At 43.2% G+C, this 15,311-nt stretch overlaps 1 protein-coding gene across 4 annotated transcripts in view; it reads left to right on the top strand.

Moving 5' to 3' along the window:
• The window catches only part of TANC1 (tetratricopeptide repeat, ankyrin repeat and coiled-coil containing 1), a 201,844-nt gene extending 189,566 nt beyond the window's left edge, over positions 1-12,278 (top strand). For all 4 annotated transcript variants that reach the window (XM_073647121.1, XM_073647119.1, XM_073647118.1 and 1 more), the window contains 5 exons: positions 1,392-1,524; positions 3,956-4,047; positions 4,581-4,727; positions 5,456-5,556; positions 6,425-12,278. In XM_073647121.1, the coding sequence (XP_073503222.1) occupies positions 1,392-1,524; positions 3,956-4,047; positions 4,581-4,727; positions 5,456-5,556; positions 6,425-7,712 (1,761 nt within the window). In that variant the 3' untranslated portion in view covers positions 7,713-12,278. The remainder of the gene's footprint in view (positions 1-1,391; positions 1,525-3,955; positions 4,048-4,580; positions 4,728-5,455; positions 5,557-6,424) is intronic.
• The last annotated feature ends 3,033 nt before the right edge of the window (positions 12,279-15,311 follow it).

Genomic DNA, 15,311 nt, shown 5'->3' with positions numbered 1-15,311 from the left:
CGGCACCTGGTTCCTGGTGTCATTGGTGTCCGGAGTGGCTCAGTTACAGAGCTGCACAGCTCCATCAACGGAATAGTGGCCGTGTCCGGGTGCTACACATCCGATTACTATTCAGATCAATAGTTGGTGGATGTGCAGTACCCGGCCGTGGCCACTATTCCGTCGATGGAGCTGTGCAGTTCCGGCAGACACCGGGAACAGCTGTTCAGCGGGGGCACCGGGTGTCGCACCCCCACTGATAAGACATTGATGACCTATCCTGAGGATAGGCCAACAATGTTAAAGTCCCAGACAACCTCTTTAAATGTGGGGATCCAGCTGAAATTAATTTAAAAACATTTTTGTGATGGCCATAAGCTCTAAATTAATAGGGTAAGGTTTGGCAAATCTCAAATAAGGCATCTAAAGTGGAAAAAAATGAAGCAACTTTTCAAATATATAAATAAAAAAATCATTGTGTCTGCAGCTCTTATGCAGAGTTATGAGTCTTCATGGTAACAGACTACAAACCAACCCTGTGTAGTTGGATCGTGCAGTTACATTATTTTCTTTTAACTTCATTAAAGGGTTTCTAGTTTTGGAAAACCCCTGTTTCCTGTTTGCAATTTTTAAAAAACAAACTGTGCTTCCCTCACCCTTACTGAGTCTCTGCTCCCGGTGTCTGTTATAGTCTGCAGCACTGACATCACATTGACAGCGCTGCAGTTGATCGGTGGCACTGCTCGATTTGATGGCACGAGCCAGAGTTCACAGATTGGCTGCAGCTCTACCTGACCATAACACACCAGGAGCAGCAGCAGAGACCGGACTGATGTAGGGTGAGAAAATCAGTTTGTTCTAGTAAAACAACCTGCAGCCAGGAGTTTCCCTATACCAGAAAACCCATTTAACCTATTGAATACAGTAGGAGAGGGGACTGCTGGACCAGACTACAGTGTTTATTTGTAGTCTGTTGCTATGGAGACCCACAACTTTGCATAAAGTTCTAAACACAACACAATAGTATTTTTTTTTTTTCCGTTAAAATTTGCTTTATTTTCTATTTATATGCTTTGGAACAATAAAATAAAATGGCGTCTGATATCTTGGTGCCTTTTTTTTTTTAAATTGTACAAGACCAGAAGTAGAAAGAACCAAGTCAATTCCTCTAATAAATCAGATTTCTAGAATCTAATCTCTATACATTTGAATGTTTTGATGTACTGAATGCTCATTCCCCTTTGGTACTATTTGTAGATCTGATTCTCCGCTCTAGGAGGCCATTGGGGCTTATTGAGGCGGTAGCGCCGGCGGTTATATCCGCTTAATGCAGTGACGTAACGTGATGGAACGTTTGCCGGGTTGATCTTCCTCTTTGCTTATGTTCATCTCTGTGTTATCGATCTCTGTAGGTGCAGTATTTGGTTGATAACGGAGCGATGATTGAACATATGGACTACAGCGGGATGAGACCTTTGGATCGCGCGATCGGCTGTCGAAACACCGCAGTCGTTGTGACTTTGCTCAGAAAAGGAGCTAAATTAGGTGACTATTTTAGTGCAACTAATATAAGTGTGTGATAGGAGCTGCACATTTACCATCATGACTGATGCGGGTAAAAGAGTTTACAAACCAATTTTCCTGTATACCTTTATTACACACTTATATAATAAGGGGCTCACTTGTTCAGGATTTTAATGACCTGGTGCAGAGAGTGATTACACAGGGTACCCTCTCTCTCTCTCTCGAGGACTTAGCACGTCTATTTATTTAATAGGAATTGTATAATGCCTTATTTTTCCCAGTGGTGGCGCTGTAGGGGAATTTATCAAATGCCCTCTAGATTGCTGCCATCACTTAGTGAAGGTCCCAGCAGAGAGACCACCTTCGATTAGCTCATTCAGGAGATCCTTCTAATATAAAGGGCCACTTACACGCCAATTGAGCTGTTTATATTTCTTAAAGGGATTTTCCTTGACTTTTCAAGAACGAAGAGATTGTTATAAAATAAGGAAATAGTCGTCACTTACCGCTACAATCCCCCACTGTTCCGGCGGTCTACCGGGAGTGATGACATCCCATCCAGTCAGTCACATGACTGTCGTGGCCACTGATTGGCTGCAGGGTTGGGCTACATATGTCTTTCGGTCCAGATTTTGCTAATGATGGCGTACACATATTATCACACATCCTCCCTGTGTTTAGTACCAGAAATAAACACAAAGGATAAGTGGAAATGGCCCTGACTGATATAAATGCACGGCGATCTCGTCTTACTAATGTTGGTTAATGGCCCGGCTTCCTGACACGGTCCGCAGCCGATGATGAACGACGTGTGCACAGTCCCATTATACTCTATATAACCTTCATATCTGTAGATCCTACAGTGCCGCAATCAGTCAGACTGCCTGACACAAAGCCACATTTGGAGGAAGTTGATGTCGTTTCCTTCTCGGCTTCCTTATTGTATTAGGGACATCTGTCGTATCCTTCCATAGTCACTTCAGTGCCCTCCTAACCTCCATGGGAAGCATTATGTAGTCAGGTCAGATGATTTATCTTGGTTTATGTAATGTACAACTGTCAAAGCTGCTGTTTTATGGATGAAGCGACCATTAAAAAAGTTGTATGAGACTTGTATGCTCCCTGGAGCTTGGACATTGGCATAATCTGGCCATATACATGAGAACTCTCGGCTGAACCTTCACTTGGCAGACTGCTCTCTTGCCCAACACCCCCTTCTACATGAGCTCACGGTCGAACGTTAATGAGTTTTCAACTGGAAAATTGGAGACAGTCGATGCCAGGCTCCTACTTCTTCGGCTTGCCTATCATGAAAACAAAAAGATTGGCCGCTGAATTTCCATTGATGTCGGGGGAGAGTCAGGAGACTTCCATACACCTTAGATGGCTGTTGGCCAAACGATGGACCGACCAATGGTTCGCCTGGCGGCTATTTCGTCCAACTCTCACTTGCTTGGTTGAGCGCTCTTGTGTTCTTGATCAGGGAGCCGAACCTTTCTGTTGGAGGCTTATGTTTTGGAGAACAAAAGTATCCACCGTTTAATTGCCAATGATGTCGGAGGAGAGTCAGGAGATTTTGAAGCTCTTCCATACACCTTAGGTGGCTGTCTTCCAAACTATGGTCCGGCCAATGGTTCGGCTGGTAGCTATCTCGCCCAACTCTCACTTGCTTGGCTGAGCACTATTTTGTGCTTGATCAGGGAGCCAAACCTTTCTGTTGGAGGCTTATGTTTTAGAGAACCAAAGTATCTGCCGTTGAATTTCCAATGATGTCGGAGGAGAGTCAAGAGACGTTGAAGCTCTTCCATACACCTTAGATGGCTGTTGGCGAAACGATGGTCCGGCCAATGGTTCGGCTGGCAGCTATCTTGCCAAACTCACACTTGCTTGGCTGAGCGCTCTTGTGTTCTTGATCAGGGAGCCAAACCTTTCTGTTGGAGGTTTATGTTTTCGAGAACAAAAGAATCCGCCGTTGAATTTCCAATGATGTCGGAGAAGAGTCAGTAGACTTTGAAGCTCTTCCATGCATCTTAGATGGCTGTTGGCCAAATGATGGTCCAGCCAATGATTCAGCTGGCTGCCATCTCGCCCAACTCTCACTTGCTTGGTTGAGTGCTCTTATGTTCTCGATCAGTGAGCTAGACATCTCTATTTGAGGCTAATATCTTGGAGAACAAAAAGATCAGCAGTCCGGAATCGAAAATGCTATATCCTCATCATCTTTCGGGGACCCATGTACACATTAGACTGTTGTCAGAAATAGTCTATACTGATGGGTTTGGCTGAAGTTGGTATAATGTGTATGGAGACCTTTAGGCCTTAGTGGGTTATCTTGTCTAGAAGGGGATCCTATCAGTGCCATGAATTATATTACTCTCACATTAATGACTTTGGTACCAGCATTCTGTACTCTACCTGTATTCAATTCTTTTTTTTTTCCTCCTTTCTATAGGAAATGCAGCATGGGCAATGGCGACTTCCAAGCCAGACATCCTAATCATTCTCCTCCAGAAATTAATGGATGAAGGCAATATATTGTACAGAGTAAGTTGTCAGCTAAATTGTCAAATCGATAAAATGGATCCAATAAGAATTTTTATAAACTCCTGTCTAAAGTAATAATTTTAATTATTAAAAGTAATGGCAGTAATAATTTTCCGCCATTGTGGGCATCATATGGACTGTTGAATACAGCCGTATACCCCCAGCCTGAATCCGAGCTATAAAAAGTGAATTCTTAATTTGGGACCATCACATATTATAGTGAAGAAAATCTGGCAAGGGCGTCTTTCTCTGGAGGACCCAGCTGGTCGATTTCGATAGGCAACATGTAATGCTTCATTTTTACTGTGGGGGCGCTGCAGGGGAAACTAAACATTTACCAGGATTTACTAGACACTCTGTAATTAGGTTATTTTCCAGGAACTCTTCTAACAAACATTGATTTCTTTTTAAGAGGACAATCCCTAAAGGTGTCAGACCTCCAAAATATAGGAAATGCATTCTCCTCGTGCGGATGACAAATGCTGTGAATTTATTTGGTTTCTCCTTCCTGACATTGATTTTGTTTCCTGCAGAAGGGAAAGATGAAAGAAGCGGCCCAGCGGTATCAGTACGCACTTAGAAAGTTTCCTCGAGAAGGATTGGGAGAAGAGATGAAAGCTTTTAATGAGCTCCGCGTCTCTCTCTACTTGAACCTGTCCAGATGTCGCCGAAAAATGAATGTAAGTAAAACAGTTCTGCCCTGTTTGCTACTTTATGCAGATTGTTAGGCAGCAATATATGCAGATTTATGCTCTGTCTGCACAGAGACAAAAGTGTCCATAGGAGTCCGTTACATTGTACATATTGAGATGCATTTTATGCACGTGCTGGGACAAGTTGAGATGGAAATCTTTATCTGAGAAGGAAAGGCATGTCTTGGTTTCCTTGTTAAAGTGGGTAGTAGAAAATGACAAAAACAAACTTTTTTTATTTCCAGAAATGGCGCCACTCCTGTGTATAGGTTGTGTCTGGTATTGCAGCTCTGCCTCCTTAAAGCAAGTGGTGCTGAACTGAATTACCAGATACAACACATGTAGTGTGGTGACACTGTTTTGGAGGAATTGAGTTTTTTTTGTTTTTTTTCAATTTTGTGACCCCCATTTTCTAGTTAAGTGTTACCTCTGTGGAAGGGCAGGTGAAGGTCATGCTGATTGTTTTACAGGAGGAAGCAGGTACAGCACTCTCCCATTTACAGGATGACTCGCCTATCATTAGTGATGGGAAGGGGCCTCAGGTAGGAGATCCTTGTGCTCCCCGTCTGAGACTTGCCTTGTTGGAATTGGATCATACGTTAATGCCGCCCCTACGTCACTAATAAGTGTGCTGTAATACTCCGTACTTTGTTAACATTGTACCTTGCAGTGGTTACAAAGTACTCTGAGCTAAAAATGTGACCATCTTCTCATAGGACTTTGGCATGGCGGAAGAGTTTGCAAGTAAGGCCCTGGAGCTGAAACCAAAGTGCTACGAAGCTTATTATGCGAGGGCAAGAGCAAAGCGGAACAGCAGGCAAGTCTCTAACTATATAGCGAATGGTTTCTTTACTGTTTCTTATGCTTGACACAAACGGATCTTTTCCAAGTTAATTTACCCTTTTTTTTAAAGGTGTTTTCCAGGCTTAGGGTTCAATTCTTCAGTCTCTATGTATCCTCACAGCGCGTACAGTGTGTGCTGTCAAGATTCTCTGGGATCGGGCAGGCACGTGTCCTCAAGTATATGATTTGTATAAATGTGGTCGTATGCCAACTAGAAGTGCTGACATGTCTAGTCGGAATGTGTCCGAAAGAATTCAAATAACAAACTTAGTCACATGACCGCTCGCTGCCAGCACCGGAGCATTCTGATAGCGTGTAATGTGCATGCTGTGAGGATTCACAAGTCTTCTGTCACATAGTGACTACAGACTTGTACACCAAGCCTAGTCCACACCTTTTAGGTGTATTCTGATGGCTTCCTATTCCAGGATCCTAATGATGGCGTCTGTTAGAGACATGTCCCACCTCGATCACTCCCATTGCATCTGTCTACATATTCAGGGTGGCTTCTTTATTTAGGAGAGGGGGTTGCACATATGCAATGATTTCTCTATTCACTTGTATGGTAGTTAGTCGGGTAGTAACTCCCACAGAAATGTGCAGCTATCTCTCCATTGATTTACTTGATGGGTTGCACCCATTTTGGAGAGGAGTGCAGGTCCCAACGGTGGTCCTATTGATAATATCATAAATGTCTAAGACCAGAATACCCCTATCAAAATATAATCCTTGATGATCTTGTCAATCTTTCTACCATGTTACCTCAGCCAAATTGGCCATTGTGAAGGAACTTTTGTTGTATGTAGGAGTGTGATGATGAGTTACATTTTGCTCCTTTTTAGGCAATTCGTTGCTGCTCTTGCCGATCTCCACGAGTCTTTGAAGTTGTGCCCCAACAACCAGGAATTAAGACGACTTTTATCCCGTGTAGAAGAAGAGTTCAAACAGCATCAAAGGTCACAACAGCAGAAGCAATTCCAGCCGCCACCACCACCAAGCAATGACTCCGATCAGGAGGATGAGGCAATTGAGGAAGGGCTGGACAGCCATCTCAATTTTGAAGATATTCAAGAGGAAGAATGTCAAACTTCTGATAAACTCCCAGGAATCTTGAAACCACAAGATTTGTCAAACCACAATCGAGTGATGGAACATAGTCATCAAAAGTGCCATTCTGAAGCTGCTGATGAACTATCTGGGAAGGGTATAGGCCTACAGCAAGCATTAGTACAAAGACCGGCAAAACAGGCACAGATAGTGAAAACCAATCAGCACATGAATTCCTTGCAATCCATGACTAGATCTGGGAACAGTTTTTCCACTCCGAAGAATTCAGTTCCTTCTAACTTGGTACCTTCAAGTCCACTTCCATTGAGACAGTCTTTCAACCAAGCCAGTTTGCGAGATACCACACATTGTGTTTCATCATCTCATGGTCCTGTGTACAGTGAGAAGCTTCCATCTGGACATGCCAACCATGTCCAACCATACAAGTCCTCTGGTTCCTTTGTTTCTAAAACTTCCGAAAGATATGTGGGTCTCTCTCCACCTCCAGAGACACAATCAATTATCGAAAAACCAACTGGGACAGAAGGCAAAAGGATAGGCACACACAGCTTGACTTCAAGCAGTAGTTTTTCCGAAGGTGTTAAAGTACCGGATGTACGAAGCAAAGAAAATAAGACCAGCCAAACCCTTAATGCAACTGAGCATAGACTGCGAAACATACCCTTCATGGGAATCATGGACAAAACTGCCAGATCCTTCCAGCAAAACACTCAGCCTTGTCGAAATTGGCAAAACCAGACCATGGATGTGAACACCAATTCTCCCGGGCCTGGAAATATAGAGAAGCTCCCTACCAGGCAGGCAAATACGTATAGAAATCAAAACAAAACCATGCCAAATGTATATGGAGGAGTTGGCCAAAATGGGGTTTACTCTAAGGACACAGAGGAAGGGAAGAGTCCAGCATCCAGCCTTACCCAGGATCTTAGAGCATCCAAGGCGGTCAACCAGTCCTACCAAGAAGCCATGTCGAGGTCACAATCTCTCCTTGTTAAAGACTCAAATTTAAGCTCATTGTCTTCTACAAAACCAAAGCGATCGTTCATAGAATCCAATGTGTGATCCACCGATATAGGAAAACGGACATTGAAGGGCTCAAATGAGCGTGAACTTCTCTGCTGTACAAAAGGCTGCACTCATTCACCTACAAGACACATCCGCTCGTTTACCGTTGGCTGCTTTATCTTTCATTTCCTTGGATGAGCAACGATGAAGCAAAATTCTGTCTGATCAATGGAAACCCTTTACCACATTGTGGATGAACATTTCCTGGAAATAAAACTTTTAACTTTGCTTTATCTGTTGTATGAACATGGCTGGCACCGGAGTGACGTTCTAGTCAAAAATTCTAGAAGAGGCTGCTGGTCAGTGTCAAGGAATATAGGAGGTATATGATAACCGCTTTGGGCTCGGGAGACGGAAATCAAACTGATCTGTGTTAGGCATTGGTGCACTAGATTCCATAACTTTCACTGCCGGGTGCAGCATAAGGACTCTCAATAACTGTGGAGGAACTTTCCACAACTTGGTCTTCAGGACATTACCAAAACTCAATGGACAATGTAGAAAAGTAAAAAATGCTAGCTTTGCCTTGATCTTACAGAATAATCATTCTTTATGCCTTTAACAATACCCTGTACTTAACAAATAGCAACCAGATATGTCTGTCCTTATCTATCGGCCTTGATCAGCACAAGGTGCATCTTCATATTTCCATTTATAACATAGGACTCGCTTTCCACCAGAACCATCATCCCTGCAGATTCTGACTGCCTTGTGTCACAGTACTGCGCTATTTCTTTTTTTTAAAACTGGTGCAAGAGTAAAAGGTGCTGTAATCCTTAGCGACTGGATTGGCCATTTTAAATGGGTTTTCCGGGACTGTATTGATAGCTTAGTACAGACCATTAATGGAGGTCTGGAGGAGTGTAGGTCCAGCCCCCCTGGGTGGGGTCTGTAGCATAAAAAGTTGTTAATTTTGATAAACTGATGTTCAGATGTGTTTCAAATATGTATAAAACTTTTTAACTTTAATCAAAGGTGCTACAAACTTCTGGTATCAATCACTTATGGCTGCATTGTATATAGTGGGGCTGGCTGACTTTGCCGAACTCTCTAAATTGAGCTAAAGATTCACAGGACCCTGGTCTAATGGCTACGTAATTCCTTATGGCTGCTGGACCAGAGCCCTGTGAGCCTTCTACTCCCTGCAGCATCTCTGGCCCATCTTCTGATTAGTAGGTTCCCAAAATGGCCCAATGCATCACAACATAATGACAGCATGGGGTGCACTATTCCAAAGCGCTTCCGGAGATGTCGCAAGTTGTAGGAGGTGCACAGTGCTTTGCTTCGGTGGCCATAGACTACCAATGCGGCTGATGGGACAGGGTCCTGGGAATCTTTAATCTTTTTGCTCAACTGTAAATTAAATGTCAAAGCCAACCCTTTCTTGGTGTGTGCATCAACTGAATGGCTTTTTTCAATATCTAAACAAGCCCCCTTCTATATAAATGCATCTGCTAGGCTGAAGGGGGCTGGCTGCATAGTTTTTTTTTTTTTCCAATATCTACTACAGTTGATGTATGGACAGAGACAGGGGCTGGCTTAAAGAAGGGGGATAGCTTAGAGAAGGGGACTGGCTGAATAGTTTTTTTTCCACAATATCTAAGCCAGTTCCTGTCTCTGTCCATAAAACACCTGTAGTAGATATTGGAAAAAAAAAAAAAAAAGCTATTCAGCCAGCTCCCTTCTCTAAGTCATCCCCTGTCTGTCCAAAAATCAAATGTAGTATTGAAAAAAAGCTATTCAGCCAGCCAGCCTCCTTCTCTAAGCCAGCCACTGTCTGTCCTTACATCAACTGTAGTAGTTATTGAAAAAAAAAAAAAAAAAAAAAAAGCTTCTGAGCCAGCCCCCATCTGTGTCCATTCATCTGGTGTAATAGCGAAGGGGGTTGGCTTAGCTATTGAAATGTGCAGTCAGCCAGCCCCCTTCAGGCTTGTTTTGACATAGAAGAGAGATACCAGTATTAGGAGGTGAAGTGGAGCAGCCAGAACCACCAGCGCTAATATCTTCAGATTAGGGCACATTTATTAATACAAGTATATTAATAAGTTTTATAGAATTTTATTTCAAACACCTCTAAATATATTTTTTTCAAGAGGACGCCCCCTTTTAAAGGGGTATGTCTCATCTACTTAAAAGGTTAAAATTGCAAAGTGCTTTTAAAAACAAGCAACTTAGCAATTTCCCTGCATTCGTGATCCGTGTACTCACCGGCTGCGAGTCTCCTGACCCGAATTTGAAAGCTTCAAATAAGGCCGGATTGACACAATCCATTTTAAAAATCCTCTCCGTTCTCAAAAGCGGGGGTATTTATAATCCTATAGTGCGCTGCTCGTTGCAGTCTATGAACAGTGACCGATCTAGGCGAGGAGCACGTGCTGGCGAGCCTGCAATGAAGCTGGCCGGTCACATCCTTTTTTTTTAGTGGTGGACACCCCTTTTAGACAGCCAATGAGCAGTGCTTGTAGGGGGTTACTCCTGTGTCTCAGGATTGCAGTGTAATGGATTTATGGGGTTGGTGTAAAATGCATTTGTCTAGAGCAGATTATAACTGGAATATCAGTGTTATACAATATTGTCATGGTGCCTTTAAAAAAAACCCTTATTTTTCTGTCTAGGATTATTGAATAGCAGGGCGTATTTATTGTGTGTTCAATTGGTGCCTTATATGACCACTTAAAGGGGACAAGACTACCAGAATTCTAGTTTGTCCCCATCCAAAGTTTATAAATGAGGGGCAATATGTGGCCTTTATTTCCGGAAAGTGAGTTCTTTACTCCAAGGTCGGCCCTATATAACCATGTAAATGAATGTTTTACCAGTCTGATATATTTTATATAGAGGGGTCATATTAGGTCGTAATATAACTTATGACCAGAATTTGTTTCACATGTGTATATACTTTTTTTTTAAGTTATACGAAGGCCATATATATATATATATAGCATGCATTATAAGGCTTTGACCATGCTGGTTTTTTGCACTGAGTTTAATATATAAATATGGCAAAATATCAGTCCTAACAGTTATCGCACTTTATTCCTGTTTTGTATAAAACGCCTTTAAGGTGCTATCTTAGAGGAGAATTGTACATTCAAAGAGAAAAAAAGGTACAGTGAGTATTAAAATGTACAGGAGGGGGGTGGTGATATTACCTGGCGGGCAATAAGCTTATAGGGTAAGATATTTTCCCATTAGCTGACATTTGTCAGTTCACTAGAAACCAGCGAGTGTCCACATTTTAGATCCAGCATTAATTATTTAAAATATTTTTATAACATTTAATTGCTTTGTATTTCAACTATAAGTCTCCTGTGTAGGCTAGGCTATAAAATTCTGACTTCCAGTAGCCACCACTAGAGGGAGCACTGCATAACACGGAGTTGAATGTGTAATCCTATGCACTGAGCTCCCTCTAGTGGTGGATGCCTGCAGCCAAAATTTTATTATTTAAAGGGGTTGTCCACTTATGGAGGAATTTTTCATTTTTTTTCCTTACATGCATGTAATTGTGGTTACAAATACATTTTGATATTGGGTTTGATTTATTATTTTGCAAAATTTGACATAAAGGCTATTTTATTCTTCTGCAACTTTCAACTTTGATGTGGTCTGTCATCCATAAATCAGCCAAGTGGAGCTCATAAAATAGAGTAAAGTTGGGGTCAACAGTAGCTGTTGGCCAAACAAATTCATCTGACGGATAATTTATCCAGCTCCCCCCCCCCCCCCATACACAGGAGCGCTCCTTTACTGTCTATGAGGGAGACACTGCTAGACTCCTCATCTCTAAGTAGAACAGAAGGATTGGCCGTTGAATTTCAGCAGGCCGGATTACTCCCTCCTCTAACTTCATCTGATCGGGAAGCATCAGGAGGGTCCCCCATACAAATTAGACATGAATATCAGCCAGTTAGGTCAACTTTTAGTCTGTGTATGGGAACATTTTCAAACCTTACTATCAGACCGAGGTCACTGACTGATTCTCAGTTAACTCATTCTACAGCTAAATTAACACAGAGGCTACATTTTTAATGAAACCCAATTGCAAACATGATTTTTAGCCCAAAATACGTACATTTAAGTTAAATAAAATAAAAAAAATAAAAATACTCAAAGATGGACAACCCATTTAATACCGAATATATGTGGGGAATGGAACTTTGGGTCAGAAACATTGCATTTTGGATATTTGTACAGTAGATCCGGCCTTTAGTGGGATCCTGGTGATCTGTAGATGTTGGGTTTTCAGGCAGAAACGTCACATTTTAAGATTATTTTGAGTTTCTTCTGGCGCTTCGGAAGGGAATTTCTTGCTTGCTTTGGCGCGTTCACACTCTGTATATTAATGAATTGTTTAAGGTTCCTGCTACATTAAGACGCACCTGTAATATGTCGGATCAGTGTAAAAATGTTAACGAGACCTTCACCAGTTCAGTATGTCACCATATAGCTTATTTATTGTTTACGATGGTTTCCTTTCTCTTATTTCGGTCTGTAACTGTCCTTTGCACATCTACTGTATTTCCTTAAGGAATTAAAAATGTATCATTTTATATGATAAAACTGTGCGGCTGAATCGTGTCTGTCTGCGTCAATCACAAGCCGTATTATCCTGCTAGTAGCGGAATCAGAATGTCCAGAGCGTCGATCACAAGCGGTATTATCCCGCTAGTAGAGGAATCAGAATGTCCAGAGCATCTATCACAAGCAGTATTATCCCGCTAGTAGAGGAATCAGAATGTCCAGAGCATCTATCACAAGCAGTATTATCCCGCTAGTAGCGGAATCAGAATGTCCAGAGCGTCAATCACAAGCGGTATTATCCCGCTAGTAGAGGAATCAGAATGTCCAGAGCATCTATCACAAGCAGTATTATCCCGCTAATAGCGGAATCGGAATGTCCAGAGCATCTATCACAAGCAGTATTATCCCGCTAGTAGCGGAATCAGAATGTCCAGAGCATCTATCACAAGCAGTATTATCCCGCTAGTAGCGGAATCAGAATGTCCAGAGCATCTATCACAAGCAGTATTATCCCGCTAGTAGCGGAATCAGAATGTCCAGAGCGTCGATCGCAAGCGCTATTATCCCGCTAGTAGCGGAATCGGAATGTCCAGAGCGTCTATCACAAGCAGTATTATCCCGCTAATAGAGGAATCGGAATGTCCAGAGCGTCTATCACAAGCAGTATTATCCCGCTAGTAGCGGAATCAGAATGTCCAGAGCATCTATCACAAGCAGTATTATCCCGCTAATAGAGGAATCGGAATGTCCAGAGCGTCGATCACAAGCAGTATTATCCCGCTAATAGCGGAATCGGAATGTCCAGAGCGTCGATCACAAGCAGTATTATCCCGCTAGTAGCGGAATCGGAATGTCCAGAGCGTCGATCACAAGCGGTATTATCCCGCTAGTAGCGGAATCGGAATGTCCAGAGCGTCTATCACAAGCAGTATTATCCCGCTAGTAGCGGAATCAGAATGTCCAGAGCATCTATCACAAGCAGTATTATCCCGCTAATAGAGGAATCGGAATGTCCAGAGCGTCGATCACAAGCAGTATTATCCCGCTAGTAGCGGAATCGGAATGTCCAGAGCGTCGATCACAAGCGGTATTATCCCGCTAGTAGCGGAATCGGAATGTCCAGAGCGTCTATCACAAGCAGTATTATCCCGCTAGTAGCGGAATCGGAATGTCCAGAGCATCTATCACAAGCAGTATTATCCCGCTAATAGAGGAATCGGAATGTCCAGAGCGTCGATCACAAGCAGTATTATCCCGCTAATAGCGGAATCGGAATGTCCAGAGCGTCTATCACAAGCAGTATTATCCCGCTAGTAGCGGAATCGGAATGTCCAGAGCGTCGATCACAAGCGGTATTATCCCGCTAGTAGCGGAATCGGAATGTCCAGAGCGTCGATCACAAGCGGTATTATCCCGCTAGTAGCGGAATCAGAATGTCCAGAGCATCTATCACAAGCAGTATTATCCCGCTAATAGAGGAATCGGAATGTCCAGAGCGTCGATCACAAGCAGTATTATCCCGCTAGTAGCGGAATCGGAATGTCCAGAGCGTCGATCACAAGCGGTATTATCCCGCTAGTAGCGGAATCGGAATGTCCAGAGCGTCTATCACAAGCAGTATTATCCCGCTAGTAGCGGAATCGGAATGTCCAGAGCATCTATCACAAGCAGTATTATCCCGCTAATAGAGGAATCGGAATGTCCAGAGCGTCGATCACAAGCAGTATTATCCCGCTAATAGCGGAATCGGAATGTCCAGAGCGTCTATCACAAGCAGTATTATCCCGCTAGTAGCGGAATCGGAATGTCCAGAGCGTCGATCACAAGCGGTATTATCCCGCTAGTAGCGGAATCGGAATGTCCAGAGCGTCGATCACAAGCGGTATTATCCCGCTAGTAGCGGAATCGGAATGTCCAGAGCGTCTATCACAAGCAGTATTATCCCGCTAGTAGCGGAATCGGAATGTCCAGAGCGTCGATCACAAGCGGTATTATCCCGCTAGTAGCGGAATCGGAATGTCCAGAGCGTCGATCACAAGCGGTATTATCCCGCTAGTAGCGGAATCGGAATGTCCAGAGTGTCGATCACAAGTGGTATTATCCCGCTAATAGCGGAATCAGAATGTCCAGAGCTTTCCCAGAATATTTACAACATTTGTTCCCTATCGGAAAAAGGAATATGGATAACTGCATGGTAAGTTACGCTACTCATAAGAGAAGGTCTGACCGCTGCAGGAATATCCGGTGACGCAACGTTCCAGCAGTCACCTGACCGCTGCAGCCGATCACAGGCCCCTGCGGACAGTTGACTGAAGAACAGTTCTCGCTGTTTTCGCTTCCATTCTTGTGCCTGATTAATTACTTTTATACCATTATTTGCCTTCCCTGCAATTTATATTCAGGTTGGGCAAAGCTTTAGTTAATACCAAGGCTCCAAACTAGAATATTTTCTTTTTTTTAATGTATTTAACCTAAGCACTTTATTTACAGATCTACAGTGGTTGTCGAAAAATATTATCTGCACGTACAGCTAATCAATATATACATACAAAGTATTATTGTAATTCAGGGATGGACTGTAAGGATACTGCGCCATCCCAGGACCCCCGGCCCTACAAGGGAGCGGCACCGACCCTGGACCCCCAGCACTCGGGCAGTAGTTCAGTGGTTAATGCCATTGGCTGTTAAAGAGCAAAGCAACAACCACCTGTTTGGCCTCTTTCACACGTCCTGATATTTCCGGTACTCCAAAAACCAGTACCGGAGATGTCTGTGTCTACCTGTATGGCAACCGTGTGCCGCATTAGTATCACACATCCGGCGCCTGGGAATCTGTGGTACAACTTGCACTGTTCTTGGCGCCGGGTGCTGAAGGCATCGGTCATCATTGTCCCCTGCTTGCACTGCCATCATCACCAGCAGGGGACAATGTTGACAGTTGTATTCTGCCCCTGCGGTGACCAGAAATGGTAAGAATAAAATAAAAAAAAATCCTTCTACTCGCCTGTCTGAAGTTGAAAAAAATCTAGTATTCCACGCTGTAATCCATCTGACCGACAGGCGACGGCACAC

The sequence above is a fragment of the Phyllobates terribilis genome, unplaced genomic scaffold, assembly GCF_046119375.1.
Source record: "Phyllobates terribilis strain yellow unplaced genomic scaffold, ASM4611937v1 Scaffold_9__5_contigs__length_417890890, whole genome shotgun sequence".
Classification (NCBI taxonomy): domain Eukaryota; kingdom Metazoa; phylum Chordata; class Amphibia; order Anura; family Dendrobatidae; genus Phyllobates; species Phyllobates terribilis.
The sequence above is the reverse complement of the archived record's forward strand: the minus strand, read 5'-3'. Positions and strand labels throughout refer to the sequence as shown.